The sequence below is a fragment of the Salmo salar genome, chromosome 25 (genome assembly GCF_965601325.2).
Source record: "Salmo salar chromosome 25, fSalSal1, whole genome shotgun sequence".
In the NCBI taxonomy this organism is placed as follows: Eukaryota; Metazoa; Chordata; class Actinopteri; order Salmoniformes; family Salmonidae; genus Salmo; species Salmo salar.
Genome location: NC_138315.1, coordinates 16,692,598 through 16,710,624, shown reverse-complemented (window position 1 = coordinate 16,710,624; position 18,027 = coordinate 16,692,598). Strand labels below are relative to the sequence as shown.

Below are 18,027 nucleotides of genomic sequence, written 5' to 3'. Positions count from 1 at the left end.
ATAACAGTGATATTTAGGGACATAATTAGACAATTGACCTCCCCGCCTGTTCAAGTTGGTACATTTCCATTTGTCCCATGTGTTGGACCAGTGTGCTTGCTCCCAGAAAGCTCCAATGTAACTACTTACTAAATAGGGCTAATGGCTTCTGATATTTGAAGAAAAATGTACACCCTACACACATGAAAACTAGATGTAGATAAGGTGTATACATTTTACTGAAGGGATACAGGGCATACCTGGTTGTCAGTAGTTACCACAGCCACAAAGTCAAATAGATTTTAACAAAAATGTGCTTTTTCGTCTTAATGTAATAAGGTTAGCAATGTGGTTAAGGTTATGGTTATGTTTAAAATCAAATTTTAAAAACATAAATGTTTAAATAGGCGTGGTTTAGCCATAACCATGACCTTGTGGATGTGGTAACTAGTGACGACCGTCATTCCTTCGTTCTATGACGTTATAGCACAGCTGTAGTTTTTCTGGAGTGTGATTGGTTCCCCTTATATGTGAATGACAGCAATCAAGATGGCGGACGGCAATAGAGAAAAGTGATGAGGACAGGACAAGAAATGATACAACTAGCCTCAATTTAGACATTCAATATCTTATTATTACCCTCAATGTTCACCGGATATTTGCGAAAACGTTGCGAATTAATCAGACTTGTGTGGAAGGAGCGCAGAACCTAGTTTGCGCTTATGTTAAAGATTTAGGTAGCTAGCTAGCCAGCTGCTAACGTTATCTGCGGAAGAAGAGGCACGTTGCAGCCAAAAAACAAGCACTGTTTTTGAGCTGATTGCGTGGTAGACTTTTTGTAAATTCGGTCACCGATTATAATACCTATAACGCAAGGTAACGTTAGCTTGGCATAAACAGCGTTGCGTTCTCCGATTTGGGTTTGCTAGATAGCGAACTCGATTAGCTAGTTTATCTATCTAGCTAGCGTCAACTGAGTGAGGATTTTTTATTTTTACTGACGACATGGCTCATTCCCCGGTTCAGACTGGCATTCCAGGGATGCAGGTAAGTTATTTCACCGTCCTTTCAGCTCAAGTGGTCGGTCTCCTTACATTTATTTGCAATACGTTTAAAGTTTAGCATACTCCATAGCTACTGTAACGTCGTCACTGACTCAAGGAAGTCGACTTTATTATTGATATTGTCACACCCACACTAGCTAGTTGTGTTAACTCGTTTTTTTTTGTGTTTTTTTACCAGCTAGTCCCACTGATGAGGCCGATCTATTTAGTCATATGAATGTTGAGCAGAGATGTGGCTATATTGGCCCCATGTGTTGCAGCATGTCTCTGCCAGTGCTGCTGTAGTCCTTCAGAATCCAAGAGTAGAAGACTTAAATATCCCTTTCATATTAAGACATTTTTCCGACAACTTTACCAAACCGCCAACGCCTTTTTATATCTGAAAGGTATTACTGGTATCAAATTCAAAACTTTGATTTCTGCCAAACCACCTAGTAATCATTTCCGCGATGTTCTACCTACAGGCTTTAGTATTCCCGAGCTGACAAGTTAAAAACCTGTCGTTCTGCCCCTGAACAAGGCTGTTAACCCACTGTTCCTAGGCCGTCATTGAAAATAAGAATTTGTTAACTGACTTGCCTAGTTAAATAACAGTAAAGTAAGAAACGTAGCCGCAATGTTGAGGCGGTATTTGGCATACACTAAACTCTTAAACTCTTGGTTGCTAGGCAGCGCCTTGTTACCATCCTCCTGGCAGTTCTAAACTTTGCAAGGCATGTCACTTCACCCATCGCTTTGCATAGCCCATCACTAAGCAGTGGTGTAAAAGTACTAAAGTCGTTTTTGTGTTATCTGTACTTTACTATTTCTATTTGACAACTTTTACTTCACTACATTCCTTAATAAAATGTACTTTTTACGCCATATATTTTCCCTGACAAACAAAAGTACTTTTGAATACTCAGCAGGACAGGAAAATGGTTTAATTCACACACTTATCAAGAGAACATCCCTCGTCATCCCTATTGCCTCTGATCTGGCGTACTCACTAAACACAAATGCTTTGTTTGTAATTTATGTCAGTGTTGGAGTGTGCCCCTGGCTATCCGTGAATAAATATAAGACAAGGAAGTGGTGCCATCTACTTAATATAAAGAATATGAAGTAATTTTTACTTTTGATACTTAAGTATATTTTAAACCAAATACTTTTTATACTTGCGTTGTATTTTTACAGGGTGACTTTTACTTGAGTAATTTTCTATTAAGGTATCTTTACTTTTAATCAAGTTTGACAATTGGGTACTTTTTCCACCACTGCTACTACACGTGCAGTGTTTTCTTAACTACAACTGGATAGCTCCAAAATAATTATTGTGGGAGAAATATAACTGAATAAGGAAAACATTGGGGAAGAAGTAGGCTAATGCAATTAATATAAGGCATGTATCAAATTGTTTCTTACTGAAACTCCCAAACTCATCCAATCCTTGTAATACATTTGAAGCAATAGGCTATATACCCGCGTGTGGTCAGTTAGATGATCATTTCAGAACTGTTTTGATTGGGATAGCGTGGGGACTCAAAATCAATCCATGTCAGATTGTTTTCAATGAATCTCTGTTCTTCCCCTGAACAAGGCAGTTAACCCACTGTTCCTAGGCCATCATTGTAAATAAGAATATGTTCTTAACTGACTTGGGTAGTTAAATAAAAAATACAGGGGGTGCCGGTACCGAGTCAATGTGCGGGGGTACAGGTTAGTCGAGGTAATATGTAGGTAGGGGTAAAATGACTATGCATAGATAATAAACAGCGAGTAGTAGCAGCAGTGTAAAAGAAAATGCAATGCAGATGGTCCAGGTAGCCATTTGATTAGCTGTTAAGCAGTCTTATGGCTTGGTGGTAGAAGCCTTTTGGACGTGGCGCTCCAGTACCGCTTGCCGTGCGGTAGCAGAGAGAACAGTCTGACTAGGGTGGCTGGTGTATATGCCAATTTTTTTAGGGCCTTCCTCTGACACGCCTGGTATAGAGGTCCTGGGTGGCAGGAAGCTTGGCCCCAGTGACATACTGGGCCATAGGCACTACCCTCTGCAGCGCCTTGCGGTCGGAGGCTGAGCAGTTGCCATACCAGGCGGTGATGAAACCAGTCAGGATGCTCTTGATGGTGCAGCTGTAGAGGTTTTTGAGGATCTGAGGACCCATGCCAAGTCTTTTCAGTCTTCTGTGGGGGAATAGGTGTTGTCGTGCCCTCTTCACAACTGTGTTGGAGTACTTGCACCATGATGGTTTGTTGATGTGGACACCAAGGAACTTGAAGCTCTCAACCTGCTCCACTACAGCCCCGTCGATGAGAATGCGGTTTTGCTTTGCCCTCCTTTTCCACTATCATCTCCTTTTTCTTGATCACGTTGAGGAGAGAGGTTGTATTCCTGGCACCACACTTCCAGGTCTCTGAGCTCCTCCCTATAGGCTGTCTCATCGTTGTCGGTGATCAGGCCTATCGCTGTTGTCATTGGCAAACTTAATGATGGTGTTGGAGTCGTGCCTGGCCGTGCAGTAATGAGTGAACAGGGAGTACAGGAGGGGACTGAACACGTGCTCCCGAGGGGCCCCTGTGTTGAGGATCAGCCTGGCGGATGTGGTGTTGCCTACCCTTACCATCAGGAAGTGCAGGATCCAGTTGCAGAGGGAGGGGTTTAGTCCCAGGGTCTTTAGCTTAGTGATGAGCTTTGTGGGCACTATGGTGTTTTTCACTAAACGTAATCCATAGAAGGGTCCTTCTAGAGGAAGGATTGTTGACATATATTTTACATTTGTATCTTAACTTTAAAACTAGCAGAAATCCCACTGGGACTTTGCTATGCCCCTAGAGTATATTATGTTCAACAATATATTGACAAATTTGCCAAATCAAAAATCGTATTTTCTATATTCATGTTTCTATTTTTTAGCGATGCACGATATATCGGTGTGCCTATCGGAATCGTCCGATATTAGCTAAAAATGCCAGCATCGGCCCGATGTCAAGTTTAATGCCGACGACTTCGGTTTTGCACAAGGTAGGTAGATGACGTAATGATGCCACGAAAAATACAGTGCTACACAGAACAATAGCAGAAAAATACTAAGTGCACTTCCAACAACTGAACAAGTTCAAGTCGAGCAGTCATTTGAAAGAGTAAGAAAATTTCAGCGAGGCAACTCAAAGGCGAAATCCATTAACGCCAAGCTAATGGAATTCATTGCCCTTGACAATCAACCGTTCTGTCGTGGATGATGGCTTTTGCCAACTGGTCAAGCACCAGTACGCACTACCAAGTAGGCGCTAGTTTTCAGATGTTTCCCTACTGGAGTTGCAAAGTATTGTTGAAACGCAGATCTGTGAGCTTCTTGCTATGGGCGTCGCTGCTATTAGCTTCACGACTGACATTTGGACCAGCGATGTCAGACCCGTGAGCATGCTGAGTCTGACGGCACAATGGGTCGACGAGGATTTCGTACTGAGAAAAGCCGTATTGCATGCTCAAGAATGTGTTTGTTCTCATACCGCTGCCGCCATTTCAATGGCATTTGAGAATATGTTTGAAACTTGGAAACATGAACACACTCCTAGCTCCATTCGAACAACTAACTGGAGAAATAAGCTAATCAACTGCGTCTGCAGCAGACGTGATAACCTCTGTCATGGCATTGAAACGCCTGCTAACGACGACACAGACCGTGGGGTTAAAACGTACAAAAGTACTCGAGGCTGTGAACAAGCGATTCGGTGGCATTCTCTCTGAGCCTCTTTACTGTTGCCACCATGCTCGATGCTGGGTACAAAGACTGCTACTTCAATGCAGACAAGAAACAGGGTTTACGTGAAATGTTACATACACAGATGGAAACGGGCACAGAGGGAGAGGCCACAGACAGAGCTGAAACTTCACTGCTTGACATGTATGATGAAATCCTGGTTGAGAATGAAATGACTGATCAAATGAACAACGAAGCAGCGAGTAAGTGAAATAAATAGATTTTGATTGTTTTACTGGTAATGGGGACATGCGTAAATGCCAACAACTTTTTGTGACGTGTGTGTGACCTTTATTTAACTAGGCAAGTAAGTTAAGAACAAATTATTTACAATGACGGCCTACCCCCGCCAAACCCGGACGACGCTGGGCCAATTGTGCGCCGCCCTATGGGACTCCCAATCACGGCCGGATGTGATACAGCCTGGATTCGAACCAGGAACTGCAATAACGCCTCTTGCACTGAGATGCAGTTCCTTAGACCGCAGCGTCCGTGTGTGTTTTTGTTAACTATTTAACTGTACTAGAATGCTTAAAATCCAGCTAAAATGTTTAATATCGGATATCTGTATCGGGTTGTTTTTTGGCAAGGAAAATATCGGAATCGGCCAAAAATGTCATATCGGTGCATCCCTAATATTTTCTAATCTTCATAAATTAATATAAGCAAATTATTGAAATGTAAATACTACTCATTACAGAGCAAGTGGTAAAGCTTCATGACGCCAGTTTTTGCTTTGTAGCACTTACAGATGAAACATTATGGCCTTACCCAGGCCTCCTTTAAGACACCATAAGGTCACACATGCTCCAACGTCAATGAATTATTTCTCTATTATGCTTTAATGTCAAATGTACAAATGTCAACAATCCTCCAAAGGATCTTCTGTTGATTACATTTTGTGAAATTCCCCAATATCATGGTTTTGTTCTAGTTTCGTGAGGAATCACCCACATGTTATTGAGGTGTCTGCCAATTTATGAGGCAGTGGAAAGTAAGTCTTTTTACTTTTTAACAAGAACTGCCAGGACATGACTTAGCTTGTAAAAACTAGGTCACTTGGTCTTTCCCCATTCAGACAATGGGCATATGACTGACATTCTCATGGTGCATCGTGGCATAGCCTTGAGTAGGGCTGTGACAGTCATGCAATTTTGGATGACGATTATTGGTCAGCCAAATGACCATGGTCACTGTTACAAGTTTTTATTATTTGTATTTTTTTTTTACATTTTTGAGGCACATTTTCTCTTCGCTGCTGCTCCTGACTTCATGTGCTGCTGCTGCTGCAGGAGGGAGGGCGTTGTCTGGGAAACCAAACACTTGTTTGCTTGTTTCAGCAAGGACCAAAAGTTTCATCATGTTGTAAAGGGTCCAGGTAACCGCGGAAACGGGCTCAATTGCGCAAATGCCCGGCTGTCCAGTTGTCAGTCAGCTGTTCGTTTCACCCACTTTTTATTTTATTTTTGTGATTGCCAGTTATTTAAGTTTCATGACGTTCTTCGTCCATAATTGTCGGTTACACGTTTATACGGTAATTGTGCCAGCCCTAGCCTTGAGCTGCATGAATAGAGCCATGTTTCACCTCCATACTGTCCTCTCCTGAATAGTGGCAACCTGGTTCATGCTGTGTCCAGCATGGGCTTGGAGAGCAGGTCCAGAGAGGGCGATATGGAATTTGTATATGGGGTTGGGGGGGAGCCGATGAGCTTCAGCCCTCAGGGCGCGGACTGACTGCAGTGGACCACACAATCGGGTGGTGCAGCTGGTAGAGGATCAAACGCATGCTTTTAGAGGGAGGTTTCGGGCAGCTTTAGCAGTCGTGATAAACCTGCTGACTGTGGGAACAGAAAGTGTTTTTCCAGCATGTGGAATCTGTAGTAACAGTGCCCAGTGTTGTTTTTCCCCATTGTGACCACCGAAGTCAGACTCAACAGGATGATTTTCACCTGGATGACCACTCTGCTGTTTTGGGCTTTTGTTTGCCTTGCTTAGTTTTTCTTCACCCCCGCCCCTTTCAGTCTTTTGACTTAAGCCTCTCTTGGAAACTCAAAGTTAATGAGACCTCTCTATCCCTTTTTTGTGGCAGATTTACAACATTCTCTAGGGGATGTCTTGAGAGCAATGGCTGCACAGGCATTGTTTATCTGGTAAATTCAACTATAATTCTGGTGCAAGCAAATCAAGTCAATCTCCAGAATGTCCCTTAATGGTTATCAGAATGTTATTAGTGTGTAGGAATATGAAATCTTTATGCTTCTATTGAAATTAATTGGACATTGTCCGTCGATTTTTAAAGTGGTATTGTGATTAGAAAATGTTCCTTCACACTATTTTTGTCATGCAAGTTATTTTATGCTGCAACAAAAGTGCTTCAGGCAGTTAATCGTTGCACTGCAGGAAGTATAAAGATGTTATTGGTTCCTGCTTTTGGGACGGCAAAGCTGTGACTCCCCCAGATTCATTTGTATTATAGCATTTCATGATCGGCCTAATGAAGCATGAAGAACTGAACGCAGGCTACGCAGCCCTAATACATTTACATTCTAGTCATTTATTAGCAGAGTACTTTGTGCAAAGCCTATAGAGCTATTATGTGGCCTTGCGTTCACGCGCTACAGGTTCATAAATGCAACTAATAGCTTTAGAGCCTTGAATGAAATCATTACCTTTGCAACCCGCTAGTGCTGGACAAGCACGCTTTGCATTGAATAGTCAGCCTGGGTAATATTTGGTAACACTTTATTTTAGCCCCCCCCCCCTTGTCATAAGGCCTAATATCGTAAAATGAACACAGCAGATCATAAATAGACATGACCACACTAGGCTAATTGAAATGTACCACGGCGTGCTCCTCTGCAGTGGCAATGTTTTTATGCTAAGTTTTGTTTCACGTCTACAGTCTGCGTCTTGCCATTTGCTCTAAAAGGCCTAGCTGGTTTGAAATGCACCATACACATTTTGTTGACCTTTTTAACGCAGATATGAAACCGTTTTTTAAGTCGAGCTGAGAATTGCCAGGGACCTCACGATACAATGTTATCATGATACATAGGTGCCGATGTGATATGTATTGCGAGACGAGGGACAAGAAAGAGGGAGCCATGAGAAAACAAGTTTTGATCAGTCATGGAAATAAGTGCTGAAAACAATTGGGCTCCCTAATTTTTTTTTCATGTTGAAGGTAGAAAAATAATATTGCAATATTGTCAAAAGGATACGATATATTGGCAAATATCTATTGTTTTTCCACAGCACTACTTTTAGACCTATGATGTAAACCCAAACAGGCTACAACCATAAACTAAAAACCTATGCTAAATCTCTTGATTGCACGGTCCTTATTTACCTGTGATTGAACCATGCCTGCTCTGCTGTTTTTACTCCAACCCACTTTGTTTCTCTCCTTCCCTCAGAACTTTAAAGCTGATCCGGAGGAGCTGTTCACCAAGCTGGAGAGGATAGGGAAAGGCTCTTTTGGAGAGGTGTTCAAAGGCATTGACAATCGGACTCAGAAAGTAGTGGCCATTAAGATAATTGACCTGGAGGAGGCAGAGGATGAAATCGAAGACATCCAACAGGAAATAACAGTCCTTAGCCAGTGTGACAGTCCCTTCGTTACCAAGTATTATGGATCATATCTGAAGGTAAGTTGACTAAACCAAATGTAATCTCAGATTGCTGTGAGAGAGGATTTAGGCTAGATGGTCAATCCACAAATTGTCCTTATTTAAAAAAATAAATAAAAGTTATTTTTCTACACACATTTCAGATGCTCTGCTCTATTTGTGTTACAGATTTGGTGTAGTTTTAAGTATAGTTGTCAGTGGTGGTATGTGTAACAATTGCAGACAACTATATGTGGGTCAATAAATCATTCATACGGGCAATGGGACAAGGCTCCCATGAATTGTGCCTGAGCATTAGGCCTATGGCATGGATTGTTCTGTTCGCCAGCACCAGTGCCACACAGGCATGCATCACACTTCCCTTCACATTGGCCTATATTACCTTTAATGTATGTCATGCAAAGACAGGAACACTATGAAAAACCAAGAGACATTGAGCATCCTGTGTTGACTTGATTGAGAGATTGCATCATTTCCCGGCCTCGGTTGCTGTCAACCATAAGTTTGAAGTGAATGTGGAGTAGACTGAGTACTAGTAGACTTACATGTGATGGGGCTTAAGTGGCTCCCACAGAGCATGTTGTGTGTTAGTGGTTTACTTAAGGCCAGTAGGTAGAGTGCCAGTGGGCTGTCGGCTCCAGTTGTGCTGATGGATGGATGAAGAGGGAGGGAGGCTAGCGTTGCGTGCGTGACTAACAGTGGGGCAGGCAGCAGGTGCTACTCCAGCCCTCGGCGTGCTGGATCATACGGCTCAGACCCCCAACATCTGCTCAGAGAGAGAGAGAGAGCCGCCTGACAGCCTTCCAGCTCTGCTGTGGAGAAGCCAGCCAGCTAGCAACAGCCGGGCTCATTCTGCCCATACTCACACCCTGTTCAGACAGACAATTAGCCTGTAGCCTATAGCACTATCAGGCCGTCCAAGGGCATCTATGCATACTGATCTTATGCAGTCTCTGTAAAGGTAGGCCAATCATATAGAACAGGGGTGTCAAACATACGGTCCGTCCCGTGAGGGGATCCAATCTAGCTCGAGGGTGGTTTTGACGACTAGGAAGTATAACCACACGGCCTACGTTACCTGTCTATAAGGGGGAAATCACTTCCGCAGCATGCACCGCCATTTAGAAACAAAAATGGCCACTCGGGGAGAATGCCCTTAATGACATAGAAGTTATATTATAAATAAACCATATTGCAACCTGTCAACAGAGGTTTCAATTTGGTTCATTTATATATTATTCAGATATTTCCCCCCTGACTTCCAACCTTTTGGTATAGAAGTTTTCTTCTGCGGAGTTGGTCATGAAGTATTTTATATTTGTGCCGGATCATTGCTCTTCCTTATGGGCCATATGAGTGCATAGGCTACTTCCTAATCTCTCGGGTATTGTTAGCTGTGAGGGCTTCGGTTTGGGTCAGTGCATGGCTGTGTGTGTCTAGTATTGTGTAAGGATCAGCCACCAGCATCTAAAACATGCACTCTTCCACATTGCTTACTAGTGAGAAGACACTTCTTAAGACCACAGGCGACGTGCTCTGTCTGATGGAGGCTATTGAGAGAATGTGTAACTCATGTCTGCTCTCACCGTAGGCTTGCTCCCTCCCTAAGACGAAGGGGTTCTTCTCCCATGTGATTTGGCTCAGTGCAGGGCCCATTACTTCACCTACTGTTTGATTTGGTTATGGTTTACATAGGAAATGCTCTGTCTGTTCCCATACTGAGGATACTTTCTGGTTAGTTAGGATGTCAAGCTGCTGCTGATGCACTCACAACACAGGCTGCATCTCAGACTGAAGAGGTTCATGCCAGGGAGGCTGACTGACTTATGGATCATAAAGAGTCTGTATGGTCTTGTGTTTTGACGTTTTGGCCTACACACTGGACTGGTATATCTAGAACCTCAGTTAGTATTTCTTTGACCTAAGGCTAGCCTCCCCTTTAGAAATGGTGTATTACGCTATCTCAAGGTTATCAAGTCTGCTATAATAACGTGTAGGCCTAAACTGTCCAATAGGACGCCAGGCTTTAGGCCACTACACCGAATGAAAGCAAAGGGGCTTCAGCGGTACTTCATTTCCTCCTCCAAAGCACATTGTTAATGTGCTGCTTTATTGAACTGCACTTGGTCCAGGCGTCACTAGGCTGTTATGGCTTCATACCTTAAATGACCTAATTGTCCGTTATCTAATATGATCCCTGATGCGGCCAGATGTGCTGTGATTGGCTCCCCTAGACTCACTGGGGGAAGGGCTGGCTGAAGTGCTTAGCTTAAGCTGCCTTTTAATATGTATGAAAATGGTTGAATTTTTATGAAAGTGAAGGGAGGAGATTAGCGCTGTCTTGATTTTGAGATTTAATTTCCCCTTCCACTCTATTCCAGTATGATGCTAAATTATAACTGTAAAGGTTGATCTGTTTTAATGGAGACTCTGCGTGATTTCTAAAATATTCTCATTTTCAGGATGCAAAATTATGGATTATTATGGAATATTTAGGAGGAGGATCAGCTCTGGATTTGGTAAGTTTCCCAAAGATTGAGGTGATGTAGGCCTACACAATTCAAAGGCTATAATTAAGCAATCAGGCACGAGGAGGTGTGGTATATGGCCAATATACCACGGCTAACTGCTGTTCTTAGGCACGATGCATCGCGGAGTGCCTGGATACAACCATTAGCAGTGGTTAATTGGCCATAAACCACAAACCCCCGATGTGCCTTATTGCTATTATAAACTGGTTACCAACGTAATTTAAAGCAGTAAAAATAAATGTTTTGTCATACCCATGGTATACGGTCTCATTCCACGGCTGACAGCCAATCAGCATTCAGGGCTGGAACCACCCAGTTTATAATCACATTTCGGTCACGGTGCATGCAAGTAGCCTAACCAAATATTGGTTCAGGAAGACCTCGACACCTTCTTTCTGTTTCAGTTGGAGCCGGGTGCCTTGGACGAAACCCAGATAGCCACAATTGTCAGAGAGATCCTGAAGGGGCTTGAGTACCTGCACTCTGAAAAGAAAATCCACCGAGATATTAAAGGTACTGTGCAGAACACTTACTTTCATCCCTTTAGTAACATATTACACCTTAACATAGTATTGTCTAAGTTTCAATGTCTGGACAACTGTCTTATTTAACTGTGTTTTTCCCCCCAGCCGCCAACGTGTTGCTGTCGGAGCAAGGAGATGTGAAGCTGGCAGACTTTGGAGTGGCGGGGCAGTTAACGGACACTCAGATAAAGAGGAACACATTCGTGGGCACTCCGTTTTGGATGGCACCTGAAGTCATAAAACAGTCTGCGTACGACTCAAAGGTCCGAAATACCACAAGCTCTCTCTCAGGTTCCATGTTAAGATGAAACGGCAGTTCATAGGTTCATCCACGTTTTATAATGGGTCATAGGTAACGTTATGGAAATGTCAACCCTATTTTGAATACTAACTCGTTTTCCATAATTGTCTAATGAAGATGGTTTTTTTTTTCCTGGTACTGAAATGTGTTGTGTAGAGGCATTGCAGAGGTAGCTTCAGCTCTGTGACCTGCTTTGATCACACTGGAAGTCCGTGCACAGCGCTGCACACAGATGGAAATATCACCAGACACATTAGGAACGGCCACAACACACGGCACAATGCGGAAAACCAGAAACACCACACTCTCATCCTGGGTTGACTGTAGTTCCTTAAATGGACTATTACAGCCTCAGTTGATATAGGCCTACTAAATCGGGCCTTTCTAGTGGGTGTGAATGTTGTTACTAGCTAGAGTGTTAATGTGTGAATATAAAATGCCACCCTCCATCTTTTGAGTAAAAATCTCTAGTCACGTCTCAAGAAGTGTTATCACTTTCATCCAGTGAATCATGCCATCTGTATATGTTGCATCACCAAACCGGCCCTGTTGGTATTTCCTATACGTTTTGAAGTGTGACGAATTTGTACTCAAAACGTTCTCCCTTTTTATTGTTGTGTCTCAGGCGGATATCTGGTCGCTAGGCATAACGGCCATAGAGCTAGCCAAAGGAGAGCCGCCCCACTCAGAGCTCCACCCTATGAAGGTCTTATTCCTCATCCCAAAGAACAACCCGCCCACGCTGGAAGGAAACTACTGCAAACCCCTCAAAGAATTCATTGAAGCCTGTTTGAACAAAGAGCCCAGCTTTGTAAGTGGTGTTTTGGGGAGAAATTGAGCTCAAATTGCCATTCTGATAATGGTCTTCTTTCTAGAAAGTCAACCCTCTGTACATTATGCAACGATGCTAATGTTGAGCACATCCAATATTTACACTTGCTTGACGCTCTGTGCCTCCTCAGAGGCCAACTGCCAAAGAGCTGCTGAAACACAAGCTGATCGTCCGGCACGCCAAGAAGACATCCTACCTTTCGGAGCTGGTGGACAAGTACAAGAGGTGGAAAGCAGAGCAGTCTCGGGAGGAATCCAGCGACGATGAGTCGGACTCGTAAGTCATTCTCATTTGGTCCCTTCGTCTGCCCTCTAGTGTTGTTCAGCAGATCGTGGTCACTCTTTTCTCTGCAATTCACACAGAAGGGGTGGTTTACCAGATTGTGTTTTGGAACAGTTCACTGATATGCTCTTTTTAAAGGTGCATGCTTCTGACTGTCTCCATGTGAGGTTGTCTAAAGGTTGTTGCCGTGTCTTGTCAGGGAGCAGGATGGCCAGGCGTCTGGAGGGAACGACTCTGGGAACGATGACTGGATCTTCAACACCATCAGGGAGAAGGACCCCAAGAAGTTCCAGAACGGAGCCGCCCAGCCTGATGAGCTGGAGAGAAACAAGGTAAGATGGCACCTGGTTGAAATAGCAATATAACAAGTCATATGAAAGGGGTTTCAAGAGAAATGCAACTTAGTTTGGGAGTTTGATTCACATGGTTATTCTCACCTAAAATGCAGATTTTTAAGCATAATGTATATTCATACCTCAAGCTTTTTCGTTTCCGTTTTTTTATATATACATCATGTTTTAACTAGAGTAGTTCAGGAAGTGGTTTCTGGGTGTTTTCAATCTCATGTGGTGTCTGTTTAGTCTGCTGACCTTACTCTTCTGCTTTTTCTTTTCGCTCTTTCTCTGAGCCATTGTTGTAAAATGAGTGATTATACTTCCTTTTTCAGGTGCAAGAAAGTCCAAAGAGGCCTATGTCACAGAGCTTGTCCACTATAATTTCCCCTTTGTTTTCTGAGGTAAGAATGTATTTATGCAAATTTAGGGTATCTTCTGACCTCCCATTTTTATTATTTCACTGAAAGGTATGAGAGAATCTGTCAAGTTAAATTATTCAGTATCAAACTGTTCTGAGATCTGTGTTGAAGCTATTGAGGCTACAGCTGCACACCATGCACATGCACAGTGCCCCACCGTGGAGGTGTCATAATATCCATAAAACCTAGCGGTCAAACGAGGAAATGGTTCCAGTTGTTTTTCCACCATTTTTCCCATAGGAGATTTTAGAAACACTTAAAATAAGGGCTGTGTTTTGTGTAGGCGTACCCTGGCGTGACGTTTTGATAACCATGTAAATCTCTCTCGGACAAGGTGACGCTTATTAATATATTGGGCTCTATTTACTCTCAGATTTGGAAATGCTAATTACCATCGAAGTAGACTTAATGCAAAACTAGAAATCCTTGCAAGCTCCTGCACGTCATCTCAATCTGAAACCTTCGCTGACAGTTGTCAGTTTAAAACTTGCACAAGACAGTTCACAGAATTTTTAAAGAAATGTTGCCAATTTATTCATTACTACATTTAGCTAACATAAGATGGTTAATCCAGAGATTTTTACATTTGCCTCGATTCTGCAGTCTCATCCAGATCATTATGGCATTTGTAGTTCTTTATGATAGCCACATTAGCAGCTAATTAGTGTTTCATTTTTGGGGGGTAAATACATGTGAATATATTGATAAAATTCAGCTTGTCCTAGAGAGATTTGCATGGTTATAAAAACGTCACGCCAGGATAAGCCTACACGTAAAACAGCATGTATTTTAAGTGTTTCTAAAATCCCGTATGGTGGAAATACAATTGGAACAATTTCCCTGTTTGACCGCTAGGTTTTATGGGTATTATGACTTTTATACTGTGGTACTCTATTAGGATGATCCAGTAAACCATGTGTCAAACTCATTCCACAGAGGGCCAAGTGTCTTAGGGTTTTCACTTGTACTTGATTGAAGGTCACTAATTAGTATAGAACTCCCCTCACCTGCTTGTCTAGGTGTTAATTGAAAGAAAAAAACAAACCCACAAACACTAGGCCCTACATGGAATGAGTTTGACAAGCCTACAGTAAACGGTCTTTCCTTCCCTTGCAGTTAAAAGAGAAGCAGGTTGAGGCGACCAATGGCAAGCCAGAGGCTGTAGATGAATTGAGGGAGGCCATTTTCCTGGCAGAAGAGTCATATCCTGGCATCTCTGACTCCCTGGTGTCTGAACTAGTGCAGAGACTACAGAGGTAATGGCAATGCCATCATTGCCTCTGTGATTTGATTTAGGTTATAGCTTCAAGTTTTCTGCTCATACATTTTCATTTTATTCCAACATTAGGGTACAGACCTGTTGTTTCTCACACCTCCATTCCAAGCTACGTCTTCCCATTTTTAATTCCTCCTTTGCTTCTGCAGGTTCTCTCTACCCGGGGCCGCCTCCTCTCAGTGAGACCTGCTGTGTCCAGCACCCATCCACCTCCCACCCATAGCAGCAGTCAGTCCATGGCCTCTGACATCAACAGCCAAGATGAAGTCTCCCAGGAAGTTCTCATCACTCATTCGCCTAAAGCAAAACCTCGACCCACTTTATCTATACTTGTCCACGCCAACATATTGTCACATTGGGGACAGTCAGTGGCTAGTTGATAATCTGCCACTTTGACTTCCACCTGCTGTAAGACATCTTAGTCTCAATAACTCCAACATGAGTGCAGTTTATTTTAGGGGGGGGGGGATTTCACTCACAATTCTTCTAAAAGAACCATTGATTAAAAAAAGTTGGTGTGGCTAATTCCGAAATGTTTATCTGCAGCCTTTGGGGGAGTATGTAACTTTCTTTAGTTTGTGTGGTTGTGTGCGAGTCAGTGTGTGCGAGCGCATGTGAGCATCTCCCTTGATATCCTGTGAAATGTGCGGTGGAGATTGGAAGCATTCGTTTTGAAAACTCAGGTGTCCTGCTTTAAGTGGATGGGGTTCTCTGGGAGATGGAGAGAGCTCTGTTGGGTGGCTGTACAAACTTGTAAATAGGCACATTTTTACAGATATTGAGAAATAATGGCGTGTACGCAAAGGAATCACTGTGTACAAATGGCCAAATGCTTCTGTAGATATATTCTGTTAGAAAAGGTAAATATTTAAAGAGACATAAATGGCCATAACTGAGATTGCCTTGCCTTTATTACTTGTTCTTTTGTATTTCAATCTTTGATTCCCTCTTGTTTTAATACATTTTTCAAGGACACATCCATTCAATGGCTGCCCCCTGTCCTGTTTTTATGTTGATTGACACTTTGGGTATCTATGTTACTTAAATGCTCTTTGACCTTTTGAATTCACACTATGTTATGGCTGTCATTGCAATGCGGTGGAGACCATAGAAACAAAACCTTTCTAGCTGGATCACATCTAATCCTCTCCAGTCTACACACTGGATGCTATGTTCCCAGCTCCATCTTCACGAGGCCACATGGTTTTATGACGAGATGGTTGTTGGATTGTTCCTCTGTCCATCACTTGTGTTAGATGAGCGCTTTAGTTTAATTCTATGGAAGGTTCACCTGCCCTCTCCTTTTAACATAGCAGTAACTTCAACTACTTAATCCTCAACAGACAAGTCTTCCTGGGAGCTGCAGTGGTACAATCGATTCCCTCAGTGTACCAACCGCTTGAATTGCACTTGGAAAATAAATGCCTTTCTATTGTAGACAACGTAGCCATAAGACGGTAGCATGAGAATTCTTGTATAGGTAGGTGTCATGCTTCATAAGGACTGTCCACCTGAAGCAGCACAGCTTTGAGAACAGAACCGATATGATCTCCTGTAAATTGGATTTACACACACAGGGTTTAGTTGAAACGGATTGCAGAAGTGCATTTAGTATATTCATACTAGTTGACGTCGCTGCTCATAGATCTAAAAAGTAGAGGAAAGCCAGCAGCCACTAGGAAACCTACTGCACTTCCCTGCTGCAACAGACTGTGTAGTTTGAAATGAATGTGCATGGAAAAATAACTCCTGTGAATTGAACCGCACAGTATGCGTTGTAGCATACTACAGGACTCTGAACATGATGTCCTGGACCTTGAGTGTTAAAAGCCTTAGCATCTTTGGCGAGAGTGGAGTGCAGAGTCACAGCTTTAAAAAGATTTGAGCCAAGCGGTTTTTTGTTGTCGATTTTGGCCTTTTTGTAATTGGTAAAATTCCTGCAGCTATCAAGACATGTATGCAGCAGGGTTTCAAATAAACAAATCGTGGCAAGGTGTTAAACTTTTAATCCCATTCTATCGCAGCATGGACAAATTAACGATTGACCTACGTGTGCTTTTAAAAAAATCTAATAGTTTTAGTTGCATATTTTACATGGGGTCAGATCCTATAAAGCACACCAATTCAGAAGTATGTACAGTGGGTCTCCTATGGGATTTCAACAGCTACTGGGAACCTTTAGATTATTTGTGTTCAGACCAATGTTAGCTGTCCACTTTCCCTCTGAGTTTTGGCGCATTTGGGGTTGGAATTATCTTGCTTTATTAGTCCAAATTTAACTTGCAATCACATCCATCTAAGTAGTAAGTAGCCTATTATAAAAATGATTTAATGTAACCCCCCCCTTCATGATTAAATCTTTCCTCTGACGTCTGTCTCCTGCTAGTAGGATTTGTAGGAATGGACTAGACAGCATGTTGTAGTTAAATAAGGAGGTACATCATGCATTTTCATTTTGGACTATAAAAAACCATTCCCACATGAACATATTCCAAATAGTTGCCATTTACCCCATTGAACTGTTTGCCAACATTTGACTGGACCCCTGAATCTATTTCCATTTTGTCACATGTATGTACACACACCTTTTTTGTTGTAATTTGCACCTTGTGGAGACTGTCCAGTTTGATTATCTGTTGCACTTTGTAAGCGTTTCTTCAGGATTCAAGAAAAAAATGGTACTTGAGGCCATAGTTTTTTTTTTCTTTTCGTTGTCATTTGTTAAATGATTACTACTGTACCTTTTTGAGTATGGCAATAAAGCAGAGGTCATCAGGTCACATTTCTCAGCGCAGGTATATTCTATGGAACAAGAATATTTTTCTAACTAAAGAGCAGTATTATAGTATAGAATAAAACCAATATTGTCCTGTTATTAATGATAGTTATCACATAAAATTGACATTTCATTTTCTGTAACATTGCTGACAGTTTATAGTCCTGTTTATAATCCTTGCTTATGTCACTCAAACACCAAGGTATTGGACTCTTTATAAGCTTTCAAGTGATTAAGAAAAATAAAAACCTAATGCAAATATAAATGGATGTCTTTGTGTGGAGCAATATTGCTTTCCTAGCACCAGATAACTACAATAGGATACAGGTTGTTAGGGCA

At 42.3% G+C, this 18,027-nt stretch overlaps 1 protein-coding gene across 1 annotated transcript; it reads left to right on the top strand.

Moving 5' to 3' along the window:
* The first annotated feature begins 501 nt into the window (after positions 1 to 501).
* On the top strand, positions 502 to 17,953 carry LOC106586261 (serine/threonine-protein kinase 24). Its single transcript, XM_014173337.3, has 11 exons — positions 502 to 1,026; positions 8,200 to 8,430; positions 10,875 to 10,931; positions 11,348 to 11,456; positions 11,573 to 11,730; positions 12,394 to 12,579; positions 12,731 to 12,876; positions 13,082 to 13,214; positions 13,550 to 13,618; positions 14,753 to 14,892; positions 15,062 to 17,953. Exons 1-11 carry the CDS (start codon positions 985 to 987, stop codon positions 15,093 to 15,095), a joined length of 1,305 nt encoding a protein of 434 aa, XP_014028812.3. The 5' UTR covers positions 502 to 984; the 3' UTR covers positions 15,096 to 17,953.
* The last annotated feature ends 74 nt before the right edge of the window (positions 17,954 to 18,027 follow it).